The sequence below is a fragment of the Phalangium opilio genome, unplaced genomic scaffold (assembly GCF_054372755.1).
Source record: "Phalangium opilio isolate 3A_F unplaced genomic scaffold, DU_Popi_V2 ptg000344l_1, whole genome shotgun sequence".
NCBI classification, from domain to species: Eukaryota; Metazoa; Arthropoda; class Arachnida; order Opiliones; family Phalangiidae; genus Phalangium; species Phalangium opilio.
The window spans coordinates 1,325,813-1,353,665 of NW_028324227.1; the positions used below are offsets into that span (position 1 = coordinate 1,325,813).

The 27,853-nt window shown below is 36.0% G+C and overlaps 2 protein-coding genes across 2 annotated transcripts; one reads left to right on the forward strand and one right to left on the reverse strand.

The window, feature by feature from the left end:
• The first annotated feature begins 932 nt into the window (after nt 1-932).
• LOC149609971 (uncharacterized) lies at nt 933-18,481 on the forward strand. Its single transcript, XM_089860066.1, has 7 exons — nt 933-1,306; nt 14,240-14,292; nt 14,357-14,635; nt 15,441-15,686; nt 15,903-15,944; nt 16,421-16,499; nt 16,579-18,481. The coding sequence occupies exons 1-7, from the start codon at nt 1,246-1,248 to the stop codon at nt 16,929-16,931; spliced, it is 1,113 nt and encodes a 370-aa protein (XP_089716192.1). The 5' UTR covers nt 933-1,245; the 3' UTR covers nt 16,932-18,481.
• LOC149609972 (uncharacterized) lies at nt 17,914-25,972 on the reverse strand. Its single transcript, XM_089859746.1, has 10 exons — nt 25,882-25,972; nt 25,509-25,612; nt 24,164-24,237; nt 22,307-22,416; nt 22,107-22,207; nt 21,764-22,040; nt 21,484-21,650; nt 21,368-21,412; nt 21,145-21,296; nt 17,914-21,060 (listed from the first exon to the last, which is right to left on the reverse strand). The coding sequence occupies exons 1-5, from the start codon at nt 25,970-25,972 to the stop codon at nt 22,149-22,151; spliced, it is 438 nt and encodes a 145-aa protein (XP_089715872.1). The 3' UTR covers nt 17,914-21,060; nt 21,145-21,296; nt 21,368-21,412; nt 21,484-21,650; nt 21,764-22,040; nt 22,107-22,148.
• Nucleotides 25,973-27,853: the final 1,881 nt, after the last annotated feature.

A 27,853-nucleotide genomic window follows, 5' to 3' on the forward strand; every position in this document is an offset into this window, starting at 1 on the left:
AAAACGGGTTAGAAACTAGGCATATAGATCTTAGATATTCAAATTACGAAACGTAACATATGGGGCTCTGTGTCTCCCATTTCAAAATTCACTCTAGTTTACCAGAATAATGCTAGAGAAGAGAAAAATAATAAAAAAAGATTTCCTGCACGAGAGATGAAATTGCATCTTGAAATTGCGGGAAAATATACAATAATTTCGTTGAGTTTCCATATCTTTTATTGTGAAGGAAAACTTGAGGTAAGACGTTTTATGTAATTAAGATGTTTTCCCCGATGGGGTTTCATTATTTTTCCGAAGTTAAGAAGCCATAATAAATGTCAAAGAATTTATTTGGGAAGTACGGTGTATATGCTTTTTACTGGCCAGATTTCCCTTAAAAGGTAAACAATTATCTTTCTTGTAACGATTGAAATTTGATAGCGCTCTGGGTCTATTGACATCAGTAATAACAGAAGGCTATTGTCGATGTTTGTAAAAATACAGTACAAGTTCTTACCGAAAATTTGCTGCTGAATCACTAAAAAACTTAACAATAGGCTAGATTAGACCTTCGTAAAGCGTTAAAGAACATTTTTGACCAACACTAATAAACGAGATTTCGTCTGCTGTAACTTTGACAAGAATGATTAGAATGTTCCACGTATTCTTTTAACGGTTCCTGACTTAGTCACATAATTAACCATTTGTACCATTCTTTACAATCGAGCCGAAAATCGTGGCACTGTGAAAACGAACGAAAACTCTAGAATCATAGATTTTTACCATCTTCTTGCATTTGGTTTACGTTTCCATGAGAAAATAGTGGATTTTAGAGTGGCTTTTCCGTGCAGCGGCGGCCCTTTCCCACCGGTCTCTCCTCCTTGGGCTGAACTCCCAAGAGCACCATCTGACGAAGTCTGCCGACCCCTTTTGAATTCCCCTTTTACGTCCAATATCGATTAAGGCTAGTGTTGTAGTGGCGAGGCTCGAGCTAGAGGATTCTGCTCGCTGTTCGGGGTAGGCTCCAGTTTCCGACGACTCATTCGATAGTAAAAGTAAAGAGAGTCAGGAACGGAAAAGCCATTCGCGCCAAAAGCAGACTTTCAACCAACTCTAGCACGCGGAAAATATATACATCCCTCATTCTCGCGCGCGTTGCTCTCTCTACAAGAGCAAACCCTTCTCCGAGAACCGAGTCTATAGTGACTTTGGTAAAAACGGTTCAACGATCGTACACGCAATTTTTAAAAATAATTAGCGAAAATGAAGACCTTTATCATTGCTTTGCTGATTCTAGTCTCCGTTGTCGCTTCTAATCCCACTGGTAAGTACTGTTTTTGACAGAACATTACGGATCGCGCTTAATTTTAAGCTCCAGAATCGATCATTAAGAACGGCAAAGGTGTTCCGTAATCGAATTAGGGCGATCTTCTAATCTTTAACGCCTGATCCATTTCCCCTGTTGGTGTCGTAATTGATCGATGAGGGAATTTAGAATTTTAAGGGCTTACTCCTGAAGGGATTATTGCTAAAATTAACTTACTTGTGAATGAAAAATTCAAGTTGCCTTGATTGCGCTTAAAATTCGTGCGCTAGATATAGTTGGTTCAGATTACTGGTGTTGCTTTATTTTATCGCAGCGTACGCGCATTTCTACCCGTTCAATAGTACACTTCTTCTAGATAAAGGCTCAATAACGTTGGAAACTATTGAAGGCTGATATGACTTATTATACAAGTGTGACTATTTCCTAGTTTTAGGGGACATTCAATGTTTGAGATGGGAAATACCAGACGAACAAAAGTGAAACACTAAACACTGCTAAATGCCGAACTTTCTTGTTCGCAAAGTTTACCCAGTATAACCATATTATTTACTTTTCGTTTAGTCTTGTAAATTTAATTAAAATTCTGCTTCTAATTAAATTAGGTTCCCCGTATAAATTTTTATCTCAAAAGTGTGAAAATGGGTGAGATATTTTTAGCTCTACACCAACAAATCTCTTGATCCTAGATTCAGACACAATTAACTAGCCTCTAGCTCTTTTCTGAGTGCCACCTTTTGCTATCTAAATTTAATTTAGGCTACTATTTAATTAAAATTGGGTTTTTGAAACACTCCTAAACCTTTTCATCGCCTCAGGGAGAAATTTTGTGAAACTTAATCTGATATTCTGATTTTTGAAGGAAAGAGATATGTTTAAATTTTTTATTTTGATTCGACAGCGCGGATAAAGTAATGAATATTTTAAATTGAAACTATGTGTAATACTAATATATGAGCAAATACGTTACACTAAGCCCTAAACCAGACAAGGGAAATAGTTAAGTGGTTCTAGTCGTCCAATAGCATTATGTATACCACAACGTCGTCTGCTATACAAATACATCTTACCCATGCATGTAGGCTTCGGTAAGCGTACTTTTATCTGAGATAAAAATATTCTAGAAAAACCTTTTCCTTTAAAAAATGTTCATACAATAAAGTTGTTGGTTGTCTGGCTTCGTTAAAATTAGTTCAGCGTCTAAAGTGATTACACGTTAACGAAGTCAAAGTAAACCAAGTCGGAAGGGGGGGAGTAAACCACGGAGAGAACCTTCATCGCTGTAACTTGACTGTTCTTCTTGATTCGCTCTGTATTGACTGCGATTAGATTTTGAGAAGCCACAGCCATCCAAGAGCTTATAACAGAATTAAAGTTGAAATTTTAAATAAAAAATGCCGAAGCTCTTCCAAGATTAAATTAAGAATGACGGTCTTTTCGAACCGAACTTAAGAGAAATTGGCTGATTTAATTTTTTTTTATTTGCTGAAAAAATTTCGCTTCCAAAGGCCTAGTTGAAAAGGATGTAAAAGTAAATGAGAAAATGAGACCCTCTAAGGTTTTATCGGCTTAAAATATTAGGGAAGGATCTGGAAAACAATTTCTACAAGCACACACACTGAAAGTGCTTCCTTTTTACACAGAATATACATTATCCAGCTATTGGCTAAAAGGCTATACTCAGAGCCAATCTCGTGTCAAGGAGATTAAAACCAGACGCAGCGATAGCACCCCAGGGTTTATGCGTTTTCGTGTGACGTCATTCTTTTACCTCATTTCCTGCACAAAAAAATAGGCATTATTAGGGTGGAAACTATACAGTTCATCACCACAGAAATATTATAGAGGTGACAGGGATTTGCCAAAAATCAAAACTATATGAACAGTAACGAGAAACAATAATTCTTCTAACTTACGTCACGTGGTGTGAGAACCTATTCGATATATGGCATTGGTTTTTAGCTTCAAATCGATTAGGTTTAAACCACTGGGAAATGTGCAAGGTGGGTTGTAGCGTTCTTGGAAGGGCGAGCAAGTTCAGGATTAAGAGGGTGTATAGAGTAGAGTGGCGAATGTTGTAAGGAAGAAAAGGGGAAAACCCAGTATTAAAAAGAAGATTCACGTCCTACCTCTATCTGGGCTCTCCCAGGGACAGACAGCTGTACGCGTATATCTTCACTCCCAGGACGTGTCAATTTCTAACGATTGCTCTTCCACTCTCTATATCTTAGAGCCATAGAGAAATTTGCCCCTGGAGGAGTCAGACTTAGGAAATAAAAGCCTGTTTATCACCTTAGGTTACTGGAAATGATAGGATTAATGCTCGGCGTAGCGAATTATAACAAGAGGAGTCATTAAAGGCTCAATAAAGAGTGATTCTTTGTTGTTTTTTCGCAAACTTCTTCCTTCAAAACGAAGAGTCTCTAGTATGGCAGTTGTAGGTGCAAAAAATCGGTCTAGGCTTTAGGTATAAGTTCATAAGATATTAAACTTATGCTTTAGGGTATGTTGTTTCATAAGCAATACATAGTTTTAATTATGCCTTTTTATGAAATGGTAGATTTTTAACCCCTTTAAAAGTTCTCTACACAAAAGTTAGTATGCCCTAAAATTTGAAGAAATTCAAGAAGACCAAATTCGATTTTGTTTACTTCAACCTTCAGACCGCTCCCAGGGTTTCTTCCTCTACTCTCTCATTTCTTTTTAGTCGATGAAGCCAGGGCCTGAATAAGGCATTCGATCAATCTGCAATATCAAGGGAAAGAAGAGAAGGAAAGTGAAAAGACTCTAGAGAGAGAAATTCCCACGCGGGATAAGACACGAACCAAAGTATACGACCTCGAAACTAATTGGGAGATCCTCGATATTAGGTTTACCTTCCCCGAATGACACGACCGTGACACGCTTCATTAGACTTTTCTGAGACCTTGTAAACTCGGATAGATTCCAATAGGTGCAAGGGTATCCGAGCGTAAAAGCAAAAATTCAATGGGCAAATATAGAAACCATAACTTATAGAATTTCAGTTAGCGCGTGCTGGAGTGTGTGTTATTTCAACCATAATAATCGAGAAACAGCCTCTTGAGAGAAATCCACGTTGATATTAAAACATTTTGCCAGGAATATGTTCTAGTACTTTGCTTTAACAATTCAAAAAATAGGTTGCGTTGTTAGGACGCCAGTAGACGTTGGAGGTTGATATTTTGATCTAAGTGTAAACATTGATATACCGGAATCAAAGACGTTTGAATTTTATAAGATTTCTTCTGCTTCTACTAGGGGATTTATAATTTTCTGGGGTGTCAATTCTTGAAGGAGAGAAGGGTGGAACGTTGCCTCTGTACCCTCAAGTACGGCACCGAAGTCCTCCCAGCATCCTCAGCGTTTGGGTAGGGTCGTACAGTACGGAATCATAAAGGACACCCCCCCTGTGTCTTCTAATACAAATAAAATTTCACTACGCGGCAGCACTTGACAATCGCCTATCGAAGGGTAGGGCGTGTTCTAGGCAGATTGGGAGAGTTTCGGTTTCCACTCCACCTTACCTCATTTCTCCCTGGTCAGTTAGCCAAGGAAATACGCCATGGTAACCTCGACTTGGGATAGAATCTACAGTTTATTAGCCAGTCTCACATCGTTGACACCATATCGTATAAAGGGGAAATACTAATTCTCGATCCTATGACATCGTAGCCGCTAACGATAACCCCAAAATGTCTAAAAGGCGATATATAAAATCTAGCTGTGACTTTTTTCGCTCCTGGATAATTACATCAAAGGGGGGAGGGGGATAAAGTGTCTGAGCTCGTTTAAAATGGCGTCTCTTGTAACGCCTAACTCTTGTTCTGCCTCCAACGAAGCCAAATTAGGGAGAGTGAGAAAATGTCATTTGGGTGGTTTTCCCCGCTTTTGGGGAGTTAAGCGTAACCTTTTACTTTCGTTATTTCTATATGCAGAGGCACATATATGGAAATTAAGCGTACCCTCCAAGAAAATGTCGTAGTTCCTTTGAACTAATTAATCACGTCTGCGCCCCCCCCCCCTCTCTCACTTTCCCACGTTGGAGTTCTTTTCACAAGTGCATGGTGACCATAATTTGAAGTTAATGCTATGTATTTACACGCAGCTGATACTTAAAACAGTGGTTTCTATGCCGTGTCTCGGATATTCATTTCCCGTTTCACCTTGCAGACAGCCGTTTGGATCAGTCTGAGAAATGGGAATATTTTTTTAAACTAGTCCTTGGTACCAGTGTTATGTTCAAAATTATTTTTTGATAAGTCAGTATTACGAATTTCGTGAGCATTTACTCACTTCAATTTACAGATTCCAGCTAAAAGGGAGTATGAACAAACAGATGTTATTTCCATCTCGAGCCCTCTAAATTTCGAGAAGAAAGTTGATCGAATTTCTAGAGTTTTGGAATAAATTATTAACTTCTCCTTTCAGTACCATCAACTCCTTTTAAAAATCTTAGAAATTACTCATTGGTTGGGCGCTTTTCTCATTAATTAGTACTTGAATAGAAAAGGAATTGAACCAAGGCGAACTGCTGGTGGCCATGATTTAATATTTCAATGGTGCCTTAATTACTTTTCCTTCTTTAGAAATCTCGAAATGAGAATGTGATCAAATATAAGGAGGTCATTGGTAAAAATTAAAAAATAACTCTTTCGTTTTAAATTAGCTTCATTTTGTTTTAGCTAAAGTTAAAAATGTACGTAACTTAAATTTTATACTCTTTACTAAGAACTAGTAGAGTGACGAGCATTAAATGCCATTAATTTTAATGGTGGGGGCATTTAAAAAACCTAGCACAGACTAATTAGAGAGATGGACTTTAAAATCACTTCTAGTAGTGTCTTCCTCTAGCAAATTCGCGGTAAGGCTTTTGAATAACGAAATATAGCATATAATATTATTCAATGTTTAATTTTAGCAATATCTATTTGAATTTTCAGTATATTACGGGAAATTTGCATTATTTGTCTGTCTGACAGCGTTTAACTTGCAAAACATAGTACTCAACGGGGTTTCTATTACAGGACTCGAAGCCTCGAACAAGGGACACGTCTTGAAATTCTAATTTAGACAATATAATACGCTTCGGTATTTCAATTCCAGTCAATTCAATAGACCTTCTAGTATCAATGTTACATTATTCACCTCTCCGACGTCTCGACTATAATATTAGCCTGTATATAATTAAATTAAATTGGATGTTAAACTTCAACGGAATATATCGTATTGCAAAACAAAACTCGAAATTATCCTCTAAATTTAGTCCGAAATTGCGTAAGGGAGCGGGCCAAGAGTAACTGTTATTAACATCCATAAATTTGTCGATAATACGCCATGTAGAATATTTACAACACAGTTCGTTTACCAATTTTATCACACTCGGTGACCAAGTGCATATATACTCTTACAACGTTGTTGATAAAGATCTCTTGGCCCAAAACTTTGTGTAATTACACTCTCCGGAGTTTCGTGTACGTTGAACCTAGAAATCCCCTCCCAAATAATAATGTGGGATATTAAGAAGAGGGAATAGAAAATTTAGAGTGGTGCGCGGAGTTAGGGCCAGGGATTGCGGAAAAGGTTGCCATGGCTACAAAGCCTGTCATTTTTAATTTTTCCCAGAGCCTCTTTTGAGCTCTTGTATTATGAGAGACGGTTTTTTGAGAGATTCAGTTTATTTTGAAAAGAAAATAATTAGATCTTTTGATGTTTTGTAAAGAAATGTATGGTTTTCAAAAACCGAGTACTTCAAAAATGGAATTAAAACCTCAGAAACAATTAAAAATCTAATTTAAATAAAGATTTATATTGTAGGCCTATTATTTTTCAACATTTGGAAATCCCAAAATCTGAGTACTAAAATCTTTTAAATTGAAGATAAAATCTGATTAAAATCATCAGAAACAAGTAAAAGTTTTATTTAAATTTTATTTTGGTGAGCCATGCCAAAATTTAATAACTAGGCCTAGTAATCGTGTTTTATTTTTTCTAAACAACTCTATTCAAGGTGATAATAAATAATTAAATTATTAAGGAATCTCCCCATAGATTTGAATATACCAAAACGCAACCGCCCTTTCAATTTTTAGGCTTAGCAAAAACTGAAGTAGCACTTTTCATCGCTCTATATGTGCCAGGATGCCTTTTGATATTTATTTTAACTTCAAATTAGTCTTTCGCGTTCGCGCATGCTAATTTTCTCCTAAAAAAATCCGAAAAATAACAAAAGGAAAAATTACTTTGTACACGCAATATAGTGAGTACTAACGGTTGGGCCCAACTATAACCTTTCTGTACGCAAAGGTTAAGATGTGAGAGGGGAGTGTCAGGCGCGCAAATTCCAAAACGATGGCACCATTTACTGTTAAACCTAATTAATAGGCGCGATAAGCGGCGTGCGTGTGAAATGGAGCGTACGAATATGTCGATCGTTTTCGAGCCAAAACCACGTATCTTTTAGATTTATGGTAATGTGGGGTTACTTACATTACGCTCTTAATTGAGCAGTCTTCATTCCGGTCACGTATTTCACTCGGCTAAAGTACTGGCGTGTGGGCGGAGAGATAAAAACCTAAAAGTATATAGGCACAGACATTGAACGAATTGAATTTTTATTTTACTTTTTATTATTTTTTTACTTTTGCAAAATTGTAAAACACTTTGTGAAAATTTATAGGCATAGTGTTTAATTCCAACAATTAAACGAAAATAAGAACTACGTGAATAAGGAGCTATTGAAGTAGCAACTCCCAAATAAAATAGGCATTCTGTTATTTTTGTTTAAACCAACCCAAGTTGATTTTTATTATACCGCCGCGAATGTGACCGCACCCAACTCGACCTTGATGGTAATTTAGAGACTAATGCTTTTATTCAATTTGGTCCAATATTTTGTCCCTTAATCCTGTCGAGAGTAAAGGGTAAAATTGTCAGCCTTAATTTAGACCCACTCAGCCAATAAAGTTTAGCTCCGCTGTTCAAGGCGCTTAAATGAACATTGTATTTACAAAGTTGAATTCAAAGAGATACTTAAATTGTGATTCATTTTGGTTCAAGCTCGGTTGCGTGTTTCAAACGATGTATAAATAAGCGTGTAAAAGATATTAGCACCGATATGAGAAGAATTTTAATCATTTATTTAATTAGTAAACTTTCATTGAAACACTGAAGAAAATTTTCATAATTCAATTTTTTTATTGAAAAAGGTAGTGTCAGCATAATAATATCAAAATAATGTTAAATGCAATAATTATAATAATATCAAGATGCTTTTAAATACAATTATTATTATTATATACATAGCTGTATTGCGGGTTAACATTTCTACAGGGGCTCGTAGAAAAAGCATTAGGAGCTTTACCCCTATAAGTTGGCTTTGCGCTAAAGAGGACAAACTAGTATATGTATATATATATATATATATATGTCTAATATAATTTATAATGTTAATACGCACGGAGAGCTTCCCCTTTCAGAATAAAAAATAAATAGAAAGATAATTAAAGTTGAATTATAATCGGCTTATCCTTTGGAATACTTTCATAAAAACGAGGACAGTTTTTGAAGTGCCTATTATTTTGTTTTTTAATTAATAAGAGGGAAGATATTTCGTCTAAATTCTACACCCCCGTGCCTCTCAGATGGAGGAACAATAGGATGACGTTTTTAGCCATCCTATTTAATCTAGGACACGAAGAAAAACATTCTCTTTTTCTCCGCACTTTCTCCCCATCTAGTCCTTTTCCACCCATATCAAAAGAGGACTGGATAAGAATCGAAAAGAAAACTCCCGGCTCCTCTTTTATATACGCTCTAAAGAGCATCTAACGTTTAAAGGGAAGAGGAAACGTAAATCGTTTGCCGATGACATTACAGGAAATAATCTTAGATGCGTAGCTTCCGTCTCATTTCAGGTATCAAGGAAAATGTTTTCTTTTTTTTTTTTTGAAGTTATGACAAAATAAAATCGGGTCAGTGTAATATGTTCTTGTTGATATTAAATATATAATATCCGTAAATTTAGTCTAAATTATAATAAAAGGATCCTGTTTCATCTGTCTGATAGTGTTTAGCTTTGCAAAACATGATATTATAGCTTTCAATATTGACAAATTCGATTTGCAATTCTTTAATGTTTTCTAGCTACAGACTGTTACAGTGAGCTTCCAATGCCTTCTGCATCAATTAGTACTCAGTGTTATTATACTAACTACTATGATTTGTACGTCTTCACACGCCAAAAAACCTTTCGCATGTTTTTTACATCCCAAATAAAACTTCCTCGTGTTTTTATATTCCCCTTAATAGTGTTACTCTGTTTTAACAGATAAACACACTCCTTTCTGTTGGTTCAGGCATTTTGGCAAACAAGTCATATTCAGTTTTACGCTTTCTAAGCCTAATCCTCATTCAGTGTGCATTTCACATTCCCCTCAAAATCGTCATATTTTCCCTGGCATTGATCCAAAGCTCACTGGCCTCCCCGAGTCCCTAAGTTCTTTTTTCTTTCTGTTTTTTATTTTCTATTTGATAAAAGAGCGGTACACTTCTTTTGAATCGGACTTCTATGGGGTCTGAAAAGCAAACTGGGGTGTAAAATAAAGGGCGCTGGAAAACGAGGGCTTTCTATAATCCGAAAGAACGGCGTAGACCCTTTTTCGTCGGTGGTTGAGCGGAGGCTTTTGGGAAACGCGCCTTAATCTAGAAGAGAAACAGACTCAGACATCCTCTTAGCTATTAGGGCCTTTTTCTTTAGAAGCTTACCGAAGAGAAATATCCAGAAAGGCCGACCTTTCTCCAACAATCAGGGCCACAAACCCCGCACTTAATTTAAGGTCGAACAAACACTCTTATCTTTCAACTTTCAGTAATTTTTTTTACCCTGACAGATCCCTTTCGAGGGTACATTATATATAGAGGTATACCTTAGTACTCTAGTACGTGGAGTGGCAGGACTTTTGCCGTCCAATTTTAAAGTGCGGAATTTCAAGATGTTTATGGAAATTTTTGGGATATCAATTTCCTCTTTTCATAATCCGGAAGAAAAGCAAAAGCTTAAGGAAAGAGTGTGGAATATTTCTCCAAATTATAGGGTGAATATTAAATGAAAATATTATACTACTTGTTTACGCCATGTGACAGAAGGTCGTGTCACAGGATTTGTTGTAAGTACATCGAGTCAGGAGAAAAGAAAGATCTGGAAAATTATTCGAGTATTCAGATGTACCATGATTTCAGTTAAGATTTGCGTTAGAAGTATATTTATGACAGCATTTATGATGGTATTAATTGGCTATTTTGCGTTTGTTACTGCCACATGAAAGGTGATAAAGGTTTATAGACCAGAATTTTGGCGAATTAGTTTCCCCTTTCGTATTTTTTAAAGAGGATTATGTTCCTTTTTTCTTACAATATATACCTAGTTCTAAAGTTTAAAAATCAATATTATATGGGAGAGTTTCGTCTCATCAATCAAAGAGTTGTAAAACTTAAACTTTTTTATACTTATTTTCTATTGAGAGTTGAGAGCTTGTGGGGAAAAAACTACGAATATGTCCTTCATAGTTGTTGTGATCTTAACCTTTTTTATCGAAACATTTTCATCCTAATTATGCAATATTATGTTTAGATTGAGAACTGTTTAAAGATGCATGAACGTCATTGTAAACTTTTCCTTCAAACGAACTTTCGTTGGATATCGAGTTATTGATTATTGGTTTCTCTTTCAGATTAAAAATAGGAAGTTTCGCATTATTTTCGAGATTAGATTATGAAATACTTCACTAGGCTGAGAATATTTCAGACTTTGCGCTTTGTAAATGGATATTTTACTTTGAAGGCGTGGGGATGATTACTTGGCATGCCTTCCAAAAATAGGAAGTCTTTGGAGTGATTGGATAATAATTCAATTTAGATAACGCTCGGTTTCATTTATACCATAAAAGAAGGCCATTTTATAAATGTTAAGGGAAAAATATTAAAAAAAATCTCTTTTTACAAAATAATTAGCATTTAATTAGTCTTGAAAACGTTGACTACTGCGCCTTCCACCATTGGTTTAATGGCGTCTGCTAGCCCGAACCATGAGCTTACCCTTACCTCTCTCAGTCTGTGAGAATTCAACCAATGCCGTTACTCCCGTAGGGGTAAGTGGTTCGTTTTAGCAGACGCCACTGAACCTTTTATTTTTTGTAATATTTTTCCTTTTATAATTGGAAAAAAAATCCGTTCTTTTAAGGTATAATATTATGTTATCTGAACTTTTCCTTTAAGTTTGTGGTAGGCCAGTCTAGATTTATTGAGAAATAACATTCGATTTCCTCTCGGCGCATACCGGATCGATTGCAATTCATTTCCGGAGTGGCGGCTAGGCACCGAGATAACAATTGAAACCATTTTCAGTCTCCCAAGGTCAAAGTTAATAGCACGGCGAGAATCTAGATTATACAAATGACTGGCCTTTAATGGTATTCGGCCCCGCGAATCACGTCAGTCACTAAGACCTAAGAAAGTTACGCGAGAATGGAGATTAACTTTCCGCTAATTAAGTTTTCCAAAATGTTGCTAACGTTTGGATAACTTAGTTGCCTTTTTGGATTTTGCGAAAGCGAAAATGAAAACCAAGAAAAGACGGGAAAAAGAGAAAAGACTGAATTAGAAGTTAAAAGTAAAGAGAGGGAACTATTGTTTCAATTAAAACCTTTGTTCCTTTATTTGAAAAACAAAACTATATCATTTGGTAGTATCTACCTGTGTAAGCGAAATTCTACAAAACCAATTCCATCTCATATATCATGATATACTTCTTGACCAGAATGCCTTCTGTTTACGTCAGCAAACGTCATGATATACTTCTTGAGCAGAATCTCTTCTTTAGTATCTGCGAACATCCTTTTATACTTCTTGTTCAGGGCATCATTTCTAACCAGTTTCTCATCTAACTTCAACTTCTTGTACCCGTTCTCCACAGACACACACTCAAGGCCACCACAAACACCGTTTCCAAAATCTACGTGTACTTTAATTACACGTAGATAAAAAACAAGATTGAGTGTAGTGTAAAATTGCTAGGAATGGCATAGGCTTAACAGGGAGCTTAGGTGCTTTAAAATTTCTATTCTGAACACGCGTTGTCTAGGATACTAAAGAATTCGCTGATGTAAACCGAAATCCGAAGAGAAATGTCTATTTGTTTAGAAAAATTCGTCAAGCTTTGTTGTTTCGAATTTCTTTGTTTAACTTTTGTCTGGTTTACTTTAGAAAAAGTATACACGATACAATCAGGGCTAATCTGTTTCTTTACCCTGCACTTTAATATCGCTGAAATTGTGAATTGAAAGTGGTATATTGGATTCGGTTTATGGAAAGTGAAACTCGAAAATAACTCGGATTATTCTGTGTTACAAATTCTTCTTTGAACATATTAGAAAAATTGCAATTTTGAAAAGTGAAATTTTCTTTTGAAATACGTCTCCTATATATTATGGCTGAAAGTCAGAGCTCTAGTAACTCACTCTAAAAATGAGGAAACATTTTCTTTTAAAAGAAAAGTTCAAATATCAAAGTTCATACATTGAATGGATTAATTCACACCAAAATAGTTTTATTGAATAGAATTTAGTTGCAGAAATGAAATCGTAGGAAAGTAATATAAATTACATCGGTCTAATTTTGAGTATGATACGACTTCACATCCTATTAGTATAGTACTCTTTTCTATTTGTGTCACCACTTGCGAAAAAAAGATCATTGCCATAAATTTTAATCTTATACAGTATATATTTTTTAAACAATCCAACTATGATGTAGTATATCTTTTGAATGCCGTAAAATCGACTTTTCGTTTAAACTTCAAAGCTTTTAAGGTCGTTAGTAAATCCACTGTAGAAAAGCCCTTGACTACCATAATGATTCTGCCATTACACTGGCATTGTATGGTTCCAAAGACTGTCCAGGCGTAAAAAAAACCTGTACCGAATTCCGGTGTGACAGATCATTCATTCTAATTATAGACGCTAGAATTCCTCGGAATCTCTAAGCCTAGGAGGGACATTAAGTCCATTTTAGAGCGGCTATTCTCTATTACCCCGGGGAAGCAAACGACTACACCTTCATCCTTACAAACATCTTCTACGCGCGAGTCTTTGATCCACTTTAAATAAATCCAATGCCATAATATTATTCAATACTCCAAAGAATATTGAAATGATATCAGTTAGCCGCATATACAAGATATTTCTGATAATCTTGTATATGGTTCGAGGCGAATATGCTTATGGTTGAACTACACCACGCCAGGATGACAACTAAATTATTATCATTTTACCAGTTCAATATTCTTATTACTATTGAAGTAGTTCTTGTTGTGTATTCAGAAGGTCGGTTTTATCCCATAGAGAGACCACCGTCTGAGCTCATCCGATTTCCCGCGTCTTCAATATTTCGCGGTTGAATAAAGAAATCTGGGATACAGCCGTATTTCTATACATTATAAAAGGATCAATGCTAGAAATATTTGGCTTTTGATAAAATATGTTATATATTTTATTGTTACGGTGTGTGTTTGGAGGTTTTCATATAATAGAGCCTTTGCACAGATCAATAAGGTACATACACTCTTCTATACGTAATTGATTTGATGTTGATACGTGTTTAAACATCACAAACAGAGATTTTATGTTTCAATGTTGCGAATAATCCAATATAACCCCGCGTGGTAACTTCGCTCTGAACACTAATGTACAGCGGCTGAAACATTTCTATAGGCGCTCGTTGAAAAACACATAGACGTAAACCCCTTTATGGTTTCTTTTCCTTTAACCCTGTACTCTCTTTAAACAGCTTTTCGTACTGTCAAAATAAATGTTTGAAACATACAGTCTTATGTGTAACTTAAAAAATATTTATTCGTAGGTGCTGGTAGACCAGAAGACGTTGCAGACGATAAAAAGGTTGCGGATGAAGAGGTAAACAAAGCTATTTTGATCAGAGTATTTTTATATGGGTTTAAATATTCAATTGAAATGACAGACGCCGGAATTCCAAACTGGTGCTTCGGAACATAGCGGTTATCCTCAGTTATTCACTCGCAAGACGACGCGTTTGTTATCGGAGGCCCTTCACATGCTCAACCGCGTCAAAGACGTCAAAGAAAGGCGATGGCTCGAAGCTTTCGTTCATCGCTTAGAGACCTTGGCTTCCGAGCTGGACAAGAAGGCTACGTCCAAAGTTTCCGCCAACGGAACCAAAGATTTGGTAGCTTTCAGTAAAAGCCTCGCTCAAAATAGAGACCAACTGAAAGAGTTCGCTGTAAGTAGAGCATACGTTTATAAGATATGTCCCATAAGCCTGCCACTACCTACGCTTCGTAATGCTAGAGACTTACTGAGAGCTAGTTCGAGAACGACTACACTCGGTTTTTGCAGTCCATCATTCTATTTAGTCTGTATTAAGCCTTTGACAGCGCCTCACCAGGCGCCGCTTTACGAGGGTCTATGACCTACGTCACTTCATGACAAGCTCTCAGTAACTTATGGAACATATCTTATGAACTTATGGTAGAGGCAATATTTTAAAAGGTCAAGATTATATTGAAATATACTGTCTTGAAATAAAAACACTAAGCTGCACGTATGTACATGTCAGACGTTCAATGAAAAATTTGTTTGCTTTGATAAAAGCTCCATTTTGATCCATTTTCGGTTTCGTGAAAAAAATACTTTAAATAAAACCATCAACATAAGTAACGTAAAACGCGTAAGAATGCCACTTATAGTTTATCCTTATCTCATAGTACTTGTTTATATCAACTTAAAACAATAGTAAACCCGTCGAAATGTTTTCATCGATGCGAAAGCCCTTAAATGTTCCTTAAAAGACTTCAACACTCCGATATGATATGACATACTTAACTAAATTATGTTACTTACGCTGTCAGTTGTAAACTTAGGCATTATCGCTAGACGTTTTGTGAAATTTTTTCGAGTGAATATTTAAAAGGGGTTACTGAACTCTATTCATTCTTGGCCAGCTTTTCGCGGCTCGCAAAATTCCAGACATATATATAGACGAACAAAGTTATGACGCTACTGACACGTTGGACTTTTCCTTACAGGTCCGAGGAGCGTCGGAGGATTTGAATAAAGAGGTTAGCGTAGGAGTAGCGCCAAAAGCGTCCGAGATATACAGGGACGAATTGGAGAGTCAGTTGAGAAGCCAGCCCGTGGCAGAACCGAGGAACCACCATCTGAAAGAGGCGCTCAAGACTAATAAAACGCCAAAAGGGGATGATGTTGACGAAGAAAGAGAAAAATCTATGGCGCTTCACCGCGAGAATAAATTGAAAACGGAGAAAATGAAGGTATGCGTATACGTAATACCCTTCAATGTAGGCTTAAGAGAAAGACGCGTTATTCCAAAAGTCCAAGATCCTCGATCTTGCTTGGAAATTTATTATGGGGTATATACGTGTACATTTAGTTTATGCCTTGAACATTTTGAACTATAGGACGATACGAGAAAACATTTAATATGTATGGTACTTAATTAAATCCGATTGCTTCTTTAATGTTTACAGGAGGCTGAAAAGAAGAAGATTTTGAAGGAAATTTACGCCTTGGTATGTGTAAAATTTTATCACTAATTACATACGTTCATAAGATTTGTTCCATAAGTTTGTCATGAAGTGACGTAGGTGAAACGTCATAGATTCTGGTGAGGCACTGTCAAAGGCTTAGTGCAGACTAAAAAGGAAGATGGACTACAAAATTAACGGAGTGTAGTTAATTCTCGCTTGTCGTTTTCGAACTAGTTCGAGCTGTAAGTCTCTCGCATTACGAAGCGTAGGTAGTGTCATACTTATGGAACATTATCTTATGAACTTACGCTTTAACTTCCGTCTATAGCATTGTACAGCAGGGAATGGCAATTAAGATAGTTGCTTGGATAACTTTAAGCCCCGTCCCTATTTTCAATAATTGCTCCCCTCGTTAATTGACAATGACAAAAATCTTAACCGAAAGTGTGAATAATTAGTCATGATAGAAAATTTTGGATAGTGCGGATAATGTCAAAAGGGGAATTTTCTATTTCTAGTCGCAAAAATTGAAAGAACTTGGAGGTGAAACCAAATCAGTTTTGGACGTCATCAAACGATCCAAGGGTGGAGTTCAAAGTAAAATTATCTTTAAACACTTAATCATCGCGATTTAACCCGTCATAGCAACGTAATTAACCTCCATTACTGATTGCAGTTGGTACTGGCCATCATTTTTGGGAAGGAAGCCATCATCAAGAAGCGAACGGCCGTCAAAAGTCCGTTTCCGGAGAGGATTCAGTTACTTCCGCTCCAGCCAACAGTCAACTAAGGGAAGCCGATAACGCCCCCGCAACCAAAACGACCGTCTCCGTCTCCCCCAAAATTGAAACTCATCATTCGTCCTCCGAGGAAGATTCCGAAGAGGTTGGAAGTGACACGGAGCCGAAAGGCAACACCGATGACCTGGAGAAGCAACTTCAAGAAGAGAAACTCATTTTGGACAACTCCCAATACGTTCTGGAATCGGATGGTAGGAGAAAGAGGGATCATCATCATAGAGATGAGTGATTTTATGGTTTGTAAAAACTGGTAAAGTTGATAATGAAAGAAATCAGGCCTTGGAGATGCACTAATTACTGAAAAAGGAATTGAGCTCTCTTTCCTTTCTTGAAGTAATTTACAAAGAAAAATTTTGGAATATATTTAACAATAAGATGTTAATATATATTATAAAATCGGATATACATCCATAGAAAACCAAAGAAAAATAATATATATATAAGTAGGGTTTGATTATGAAGTTAATATATAGATTATTATAACACACATTCCAGAAAAAATTAAACTATCAAAAAAGATGTTAGATTTTTAAGGAACATTCTTCGAACTAATCATGCAGTTTTAGGTTTTCTTCATTAGAAAATATTTAAGCTCCAATTATTATAAAGATAACTAGACTAGCATTGAAACACAATTTGAGTTCAAAATTTTAAAAGAGGAATTTGGTTAAATCTGCGATGCAATTATAAGACCTTGGAAATTTTACATAAATTCCCTATAATAATACATAAATTTCATTAAAAAAGATTAATTCGCTATTCTTATAATTGATAGGGTAAAGTTATCAAAACCAAAATTACACCCAATTGAAACCAAGATCTAATTTAAGTCTTGTTCGTTATCGTTTGGTCAAAATAGAAATAATTGGGAGTCCATTTTCTTAGTAAGCAATTAACCACAAGACCGATTCAAATAAGATTTTAAACAATATTAGAACTTATAGAGTTTCAAGTCGTATCGATGCCGGAATTTATGTTATTAAACCAATAAACGTATCAGGTAATTTGAAGTAAGTCAATAAAGATAAAAAGACGTCATGAGAGTAAACCGTCTTAAACTTTGACCCCGTAATAAACCCCGCCTACTGGTTAAATAATATATTTAATTAACTCGAATGTCCTTTAAAAACATACACCAATTAAAACCCTGATTAATTGTCAGTTTAAACAAGCGCACGGTCTGAATGGTAATTAACAGAGAAATACCAGCATTCTTTCATGTCATTTTAATTACAATTATATTGGACACTTTGTGCCTATGATGGTAGCAATTTTTATTACATGTACAGTTTCTAAAAAAACAACAAATTAAGATACGTGTATGTACGTAAACCCAGTAATATTCCAAACATAATTGGTTCTATATTATGATATACATTTAGTCTTCGAAAAGTCTATGGTGATAAGTAAAAGTATACATACATAAAATGGTTAAATTTTTCTTTGAACCCACGTTTTTAGGTGTTAATTCCGTAATTTCGTATAATTGTCATGGCCAAGTTTAATCCTAAACTTTATTTCTGTATTTGACGCGTTAAGGAACGCACTGTATAACTGTATAGCAATAAGAAGACGCTTGAAAAACCATACGTAATTGATATTAAATATATATATATATCAATTTCTTAAATATCAGTCCACGATACAAACACCAGAGTATACATTATCCTCGTCTCTTATTTATCATGATGAACAACACAGTTTGCATGTAAATTATATAACAGATAATTGTACATATAAAATGAATAAATAAAATGGTTATAAAAGTTGTGTTCAAAATTATATGTTTCGATTTTGAAGACTCAAGAAAAATAATTATACTCCTACGGCTACACATTTTCTAAATTAGTTTTCTAATGTTTGGTCTATAGGTTCTGCCATCTCATCTGAATGTGCTCTATTGTTTGGGGATTTTAGGCTTTGTGAATCTGTCATTTGTCACTTTAAAGTCACCTGACGTAAGTGGAAACTTCTCTTACATCTTAGGCTTAGTTTGTAAGATAATTAGTAACTTGGCTTCTAATTATTCACATGATCAATCTCCACACTTTAGGGAAATCTATAATCATAAATCATTGTTTAAGCCTACTGCTACCAATAACTCATTTAGACCGAATTTAGCAAGTAAGGGAGCCTAGTATACAGGGTGTTTCTGAAAGATCTCACAGCAATTAAGGGCACTGTTCTTTGGACGATTTCAAGTCGACAATGTTTTATGGCATTTAACAGTCCGGGCTGATGTTTTATCAAATGATATAACTAACAATTAAATCGCATAATTACAAGTCGAGAATCTACAAATATCTCAAGAAGTTAGCATAAAAATTTGATGTTTTTCCTTATCATTAAGGTTAAATCTAAAGACAGTAAATTAAAATAGACATTATGGTCTACAAAATAGGGTTCAAAACCTTTGAATTACAAGTCGGGAAATCTCAAAGGAAACACCTTGTCAGCTTGCTTCGACAGTTTAAAAAAAACGTTATTTTTTATACTACAGTTTTAAAATTACGAAAAATGCAATCTCTTTATGTTATTAAACTTCGGGTCTCCGGCAAGGTGATAATGGATTAAAATAAGAAGAAAAAAATAAGTTTCTTTAACATTTTATACCTTTTTATACCCTTTTTTATATTTTTTGTAAAATCTCTTCTTCATTACTTTAATAGATGATCGCATTTGTGTAATTAATGACGTTCTAATCCGGCTAAAATATCTCCAGAGGAAACCAAAAACGCTTAAATCATTCCAAGTGTGTTGAAAACTGGACTGGACACTGAGTCAGGTATGATTTTATCTCCTTTCAAGGCGAGGACGTGAAATAATTCTTTATTATTTAAATAGTAATTACAAACTTGTAGCAATTAATTTCTTCAGAATAGTCGAGGTACAGAGTTTGGTAGGATCTCGGTATGAGTGAATAAGGTCAAAAATCATTTTAGATCAAAATCAACCACACCATTCGATAGAGCGGAAAATTCAGATCTAAAATAACCCCCGCTTTTTTCAAATTTCAAAAAAAAAACCAAAAAAGAAAATTTTGCAGTAAAGGTGACCAAGGTCAAAAACAGTGTGGAAAACATCAGAGGGCCAATAATTTGCCACCTTTTCCAACCTAACAAAACCTTACCAAACCGGACGCGTAAAATGAGGGTCAATGCTTTTTCGGGTACATAAAGCTCGATGCGCTTAACCTCTGTAAAATACCCTTGGACTATTTCGGTCATTTTCCCCTGATAACGGGAAAGGGGGAGAAGCGCGATTTTGCCTCGAATCTCGAACGTAAGATTAATTTGTCCTTTGCCTAAATTAATGACGTTTTAGAAGATTCTGGAGGTGAGATTACTACTATTCTAGAAGCCTTCGAGATTTCTAGAGAGCAAGAAACTCCGCAGCGTGGTTACTTCGGAAAAGTGGTCTAGCTTCTAAATGATTCAAGGCGGTAATTCTCATTTTTCACAAAGTTACGAGAGTGAATCGGCGGCGAGGAAGGTTTCTCGCAATATTCTTTTGTATATAACTTAGTAAATAGTTTCTTAATTTGAGTGCGGCTTTAGCCATCGGTTAGAGCCGATAATTAATCACGCCCATCTCTAGACTCAGTCTAAAGTTCACAAATTAGGGCTAGGAAATTGTACGGAGATAAGCTGGAGTTAATGGAAACACTTTGGCGAAAGCAACAAAGGAACAAACAAACGGTGAAATGTTTATCTTGTACTGAGCTTTTGATTCATATCTCCTCTACTTCTATATATATATATATATGGGAAAGTATATAGAACCTATAGAGAGAAATGGCGGACTATTAGACGAAATATTTCACATAGTTCAGAAAGCATTATTACACTAGATTGGAATATTTCTGCAATCGGGAAATTATAGAAGAAAAGGTTTATTACGTTTAATTTGCATCGTTTCATTTGTTGATGTCTGATAGGCCTTGTAAAAGGAGACTAGGCCATTTCAAACTACTTACATTCTCATTTTCCTCTCCCCGAAAACTTGAATCAAGTAGCGTGATGTTGTTTCGAGCGTTCCCGCATTCGTTTCTCGATCAAAAAAGAAAATATTTCGTGCGTGTTTAGTATTTCTTTTTATGTACCTAATATACCTTTACGAAATTGTTTCCCCGTCGTCCAGTTACTTAGCTCCTCTATTTTGATAGTGTTATAGAAATGTTTCGATCTTTTGGCCATTCTTTTTCTTAAAGTGCAAAACGATGTGCTTGGCTACACCTTGGCATCGGCACGTAAATCTAAGAGCAACACACCAGCCTTTTTCGAAGGATGTTTTTCTTTTGTTTGCTTACCTTTTTGGTGAAGTCGAAAATATTTTGGATTGAAGAGATAACAGTGGTCCTGGATTAAATGTTTCAAATGTGGTACATAAAAATGTTATAGCCCCAACCCTCCGCCAACTACTTAATGGTTTCGTTAACTTACGTCTCAAAATATTTAATATGAAATTCTGCCGGTCTTTGGATGACCCATAGATTTCAGTTGAAATTGCTGCACCTTTAGGTGAATTTTATTTTGTTGATCATAGACTATCAAACCGATTTTCGGTTCAGTTCTTCAGTGCATTTACTATAACGCTGTAATGACTGCGTGTGAAAACTACAAGTTTTTCGTATGTTCTTGACTTTGTTCACACGCTAAATGTTACCTGATTAAGTTGTTTTGAAATTAAGTGACAAAGAATTAAAATTGCCTATTTTATTAAAAAAAAAATAACAATTCAGTTTATAAAATAGCAAAGCAGAGTGTAGCTCCAAGACTTACCACTCCATATTAATCTCCTTTTTCAGTTTAGTGAACTCTTTTTCACTATTATATCAAGTGTGTTTAAAATAAGCCAAATTCCTGTTGAACTCGCTTTGTTTTCTCAATTTTAAGTGCCTAAACCTCTTATAAATATCATCACTATTCTCCATTGATAAAGTTCAATCCTTCAAAACAATTCATTTGTGAAATTTTAACGATAATAATACTTTTTCCGAAAGTTTAAACCAAATGGGAAAGTTGAAATCGATTTAAAGTGAAGTGTTTGCCTGTGTTGTACCTTTTTTTTCAGAGATTCACCGTCCTTTAGAGACGAACTAACTTCACCTGTAGCGTAAGGTTGCGTTGCCTTTAGCTTTTGTTGGGGATTTATATGGATTACACAAACGTCCAGGGCGAAGTTTTCACCGAAGTAGAAATGAAACAAATCCAGGCTTATCGATTTTTGCCCGTTGAAACAAACATACGCGCAGGTACCCAAAATGTGAACGAGGAAATACACAATCGCAAAAATGGATATTTCCGAAGTTATCATCGGTATCATTGTAACAACAGGCCTGGGTTAGCAATTCAGACTTTTTATAGGGAAATACACGTGAATGGAACACATCTTATGAACTTACGGATAAAGATATTTCATACAACGACTATTTAGTGTTTAGTGTCTACGTGGACAGGAAATTCTTCTCGGTTACCATTGCCCTATCCACGCCGAGTAGCTTAGCTATCACAGACATATTTACGATTACGTCGACGCTCATTTACTTCTGGTTGCTTGGATTTCTGTTATTTAGACTCCTGGCTTTATTTTTAGCTTACGTACGTCTGCCATCAAATGTTTTATCTCCAACTAGGGACATGGTGTATCGTACGGAATGGGGTTTCCTTTTTCCCAGCTTCTTCCGGGAGATCTTGTCCGTCGTAATCAAATCACTAGAAATAACAAGAAAGAAAAAAATTACAATCGATTTAATCCTTCTCCGTTCTTGGCCTCCGTCCCTCTTTCACCGTCATTGTCCCCGTGAAAGAAAAACATTAAATTGTGTTTCTCGGGTGATTCGTTTCCCACCCCGAGAGTTCCAATTTTCCAAGCTCTTAAAAATGACCAGCGCGTATAGGAAAGTCAAGGGAAGAGGAAATCAAGCGTGACGTATACGTCTCGTGGAACTAGAACAATCGGGGCTAAGTCAGTTTTTGAGGATATTCCATGGGGAAGGTTAGGATCGGGTGGGAAAAAAGTATTCTTCTTCTTCTGGAGTAAGGGCGTTAGTAGTTGCGTTATGATCAGAAGTGTGACAGGCAAGATTAACGAATTTGATGTGTTCAGAGATGAGAATTCTTATTTGTAATGATTCTTAAAGGATTTAATATGACAAAGCCCTGCAAATCTTGAGTAATATTTTTTGAGAAATGTCTATGGAATGTGAAAAAATGAGGTCAATATTCTTTCAGGATTATTTTAAAAATGTTTGCGATTATATTCATTATGGTTGGAAAGCGCCGTGGAAAGTTGACTAATAGAGAAGCAGTCTTGCGAATTGAAATTAGAAATTTCTATTTGCATATACAAACAATCTTGCCTAGAGACCAACCTAGAGGGGAAAAACCAATTCCAAATAGAGGAGAGAATAAGATGATTGTTTTATGGTGGAAAAATCATTCAGAAGGCACGCAGTTTCCCAATGTGAATGAAACGCTATAGTCCATTGACGTCTTTCAAACTTGAAATGGGTTCTAGGCCTAGCTCTCTTTTCACACTTTCATTTAATGGGTGACTTCTGATAGCTGATATTCGCTCCGATGATTATAAAGGTTTTTATCTTTTTTCTCTTTCTTCATCTTAGTAGTGAGGTCCCTCGAAAAATAAGGGGTTTTTCAAGCCCCGCAGTCCCAGCGGATCGATACTATCGGTATCGGCGCGTAAAAATCTCGACTTTGCCTTCTGAATTTTGATCCTACAAAATCCCCTTTGCCTTATGCCTGCAGACACTATTCTACGTCTTCATTTAGAGATTGCTCTGAAATTCAATTGCCTCTAACCCTTACGCTCAGTGCGGTCACGGTGGCAACGAAAACTATTTTAGAACTATAAAAAAATACAAAACTAGATTCGCAGCGCGACCTTTTCAAAGCCTAACACATTCCACGAGATTATAACAATCCAATCAGACAAACTAGAAAAATATCGTAAATTATTAATTACTTATTCACGCGTCGGATATTTCCCAGCCTCGGGATAATCCTTTCTGAGATCTGTACACTCATCACGGGTTATGTGTAATCAGAAGTATATAATACTTCTCTTCGAGAAAAGTGTACCACAAAGCGGATTAACTGTAACATGATTCTTTCCAACATCAGAATTAACATTGGAGCAAGGTTACTAAACTGAACAAACATACGCGATAAATAGTCCCCTCATTATTTGACAAGGCAGATACGCTTGTGAATTTTTGACCCACGTCAAGACAATCAAGGTTTGTGGGTTGATTGCTGAGGATTCAGTACCAAACAGTTATAGAATTCACCCTAGCACGGCCCATCTGGAGTTGGATGAGCAGGCGAGGGAACAAAAAGGGTGCATGAGCCTGGGAAGAATCATGTTACATAACTGAAGTATTAAGGGGATACCAGAGCGTTATCCTTCTTCTATTATCCCCTTCTGATGTAATCTCTTTACCGTATACGATGAATGACTGGCCTCTCGAAAATGCCAAGGTATAAACCTCCGTGCCGCACCTGTCTAAGTATAGACTGCGTTCTTCAAGATCTAATGCACTTATTTTGGTATGAAAGCAGCCGAAATTTTGGATGTGCTTTACACGGACGGTTCTGGAGCAACTTAATCTTCTTTGGTAGCGGTGATGAGATATAAACATAGCAGAAAGTATACCGAAAAATGGCGTTACACGTACCCCAGCCCGGAAAGGTCCATGGTTATCAAAACTTTGTGTTTCCGTTCAAGTTAAAACAAACGTAGTTTATTTATAAACACACACGGTGAATACTTATCTCTTTCGCTATAACGTTGTTATTTTTCAAAAAACATCCATTCCCGGAAAGGGCATGCACTTTGTTTTGGAAATTTTGACTGTTATCTCGACGTCCTTATAAAAATAAGAATATTATAGAACTACTCGCTCTGCATAACAAATATCGTTGTGGTTTCGACAAAATAGTTGTATATGAAGGATTTGGGCATTTTTACAACAACAACAACAATTAATTTATATTCTGAACTGAACGCGAAAAATATGTCGATTGAAATTCACCATAGACATGACCTTTGAAATCAGGTCCATGACCTTAAACTTTATTTAATTAAAAATGAAATAATTATAGGAATCGATCAACTCATTGGCGAGATTATCACGACAAAAAATGGAACGATCGCGAGTGATTAAGTAAAGAAGAAATTTTAATTAATATATGTTCCTAAGTTTAGTTAACTTCAGCTTTATATTTATATCTCTTCTACGACTTCCTGTTTATCTTAGGTTGATGAAGTAACCATTAACACAGTCTTATTTATAAATAAACCTTCACTGTTTTCTCACTCTAATTTAAAAAAAAACCTAATAAAAAGGAAAAAAAATGTAGTGATGAAATTTTCTTACATAATTTTGAAAAAGTCTTCAATCAAATCTGAAGAATTCATTCTTTAACAGTAAAGCCCCGGGAACAAACCTGAAATTTTCTTTAGGTATACGATCTTTTTCTTATAAGCCTCTATAACCAGTAATTTTTTTCCAATAGGAGTAGGAAGAATAGGCTTTGAAACGATGCACCCACTTTTTCTTGAGTTATTATATATCTCCCTGATTCTTTTTTCATAGTGAGAGTTTCAGTGAAAGGAAGAGAGTAGAGCTTTTCCTAATTTATCAAGGGACACCTTACTGACAAGGTGAAAAGGAAGAAAAAAAATGGGAAGGTAGCCCCTTTCACCCAGCGTAGCTTTCAGTACTAGGCTTACCCTAAGAAAACCCCTTTGGTGATATGCGTACTATGAATTGACGTATTCCTACCATTAATATCCCAGAAATTAGTTGAATGTACGCAACGCAAAGTACAACTCGCTTCCACTCCTTTACATCATAATGAGGCAGTTTTCTGTCTGTCAGCGTTAATTCTGGTAGTAAAACAAGATTAGTATAGATTTCTAACCTAACAAATATCGAGGACAATTATAGTTTAATTGCTTGACTTGCATACCAACCACATTAAGGGCGAATATTCGAGTGTGAAATTATTTTATTCGCGTATAGACTAAGTTTATACCAAGAAGGATTTCTATTTGTCACTTTAGTCTTGGGAAGGCCATATATATATTGGATCATACATCACACATTAATCAAAAGGAACAAGAAAAATAAAAGTGGTTCAAGCGTGGTCCCGTACCAAGGAAGGTAGTACGTGGGTAGGAAGACACTGAATGTTGTAAAGGCTGGTTTTCACCGATCAAAGTAAAAACAATGCCTCTGCAACCCATCGATTTCCTTAATAACTTTATAGTATGTGAAAAAACAATCAGTTTTATCACAAATAACGATGAAGTATATTTTGACAAAGTATTCGGGACTATTCTGTATATTTATAGATATTATTCTCGACATCACGAATTCGACGCTTCTTATTGGCCACCGCTTTCCTTTGTGTAAGAAAAAGGCGCGAAAAGCGGATTATCCCGCGTTTTGGGTTAGTGAAAACCAGCCTTAAAGTGGTAGACCCAAGGGACATTATTTTTGGAACGTGGGGCCTTGATTACGGGATGACAGTTATTGTATGGTCTATGACAATCTGAAAGTTAGTTTGGGTGGTTGCAAGGACAGAGTCCCAGACCTGTATTTTGCCATGAACTAATCGCTTGCAGATTCCCAGTAAACCTGGATAAGCGTAATTAATTTACCACTATCAAGGGTAGGGATTATTCATATTAAATTCTATCCCCTAAGTACAGGTACAACGTCAACGATTTCACTGAGTGGCTGACATCTGTATTTGGTAATATTCATTGTAACTCTTCGTAATAAAGCCAGGCCAGGTGTCGCCTTGTAAATGATGATGCCATATAAATGGACTGTTCTGTATCTGGAAAATTATGCTTCGGTAAATTAATAATATGCAAAATAATGCAGTTCAGTGAGGAAGTAAGAATGTATGAAACATTTCGAAAATATGAGTTCGAAATTACTCTTCCATTACGCAATATTTGGTGTATAGTTTTGATTAAAATGACTTTTGAATTTGATATAAAACGAGTCTACTTGTTAGTAGAACATTGCGCAGGGAGAAGCCACCACCTTAGGTTATGTCTATCACGCTAAGAGACAACGCCAGACGGAGCCCCGAATGTACTACACGAGATAGGCTAGCCAATTTGTACCGTCTCTAGCTCCGCTTCTTGTCGCCTCAATAATATATAGGCCTTTATTTAAATTTTGCATTTATTAGATGAAAAATGAAATAAGATTATAACCAAGCCTCGTACCTTATAGATGGCATAGCTTAGAGGAATTTAATGAAATTCTTGGAAAACAGAAATGAGTCGAAATTGCTTCTTATTTTAGCCAATCTTGCGGAAATAAAAGGAGTAAAGCTGAGACGCAATTTTATATTCACTTTTGGTTCTTACGACCACTTTTTTTTATGTTACTATAAAAATATAAAAGGTTGAATTCCAACAGTGGGGATGTTTCCCCGATAGACCCCTTGCTAAGTAACAGAAGAAAAATTCATAAAAGTGACACTAATATGTGAGAAACTGCTGTTTTTACACACAGAAAAATATGACACTCGTTTGGTGTATCAAAAAAAGCCGCCCACTGCCAAAGCTAATCCCGTGGTGTTTTACCTGGGCACTGACGTCACAACTGGGATAGCTCTATTCTCGCGACTTTCTCCAACTAGCTCTCATTAAGTCTATAGCATTTCGAAGTATAGGAAGGGTCATACCTATGGAACATATTGCATAAACTTATGGTTCAATTTAGGCTTGAATTCTTGGCGTTTGCACCTTCGCAAGGGGTCTATTGGCAGCTCTGAAGCTTAAAAAAGGAATGATAAAAAAGAAATAGGTTTGTGGCTCGGCAAAATTGACCCGAAAAACTCTGCGACGTAAAATGATACTCGGTAGAAATGGAAAGGGAAAAAAATGCATCTTTTATTCATGAGCATAAAAGTTCACTATCCACCAAACAAGAAAACATAATAAGTTCTACAGTAAATCCCTCGAGGCGGATGATATATATTTCGAGCGGCGACTGCCCGCCTACATATTGAAGTAAACCTTTTTCACTTTGAGGTTTCCGAGTTTAAGTCGCTACAAAAAGGATAGAAAGGTTACATTAGTTACGTCAGGTACATTAAAGCC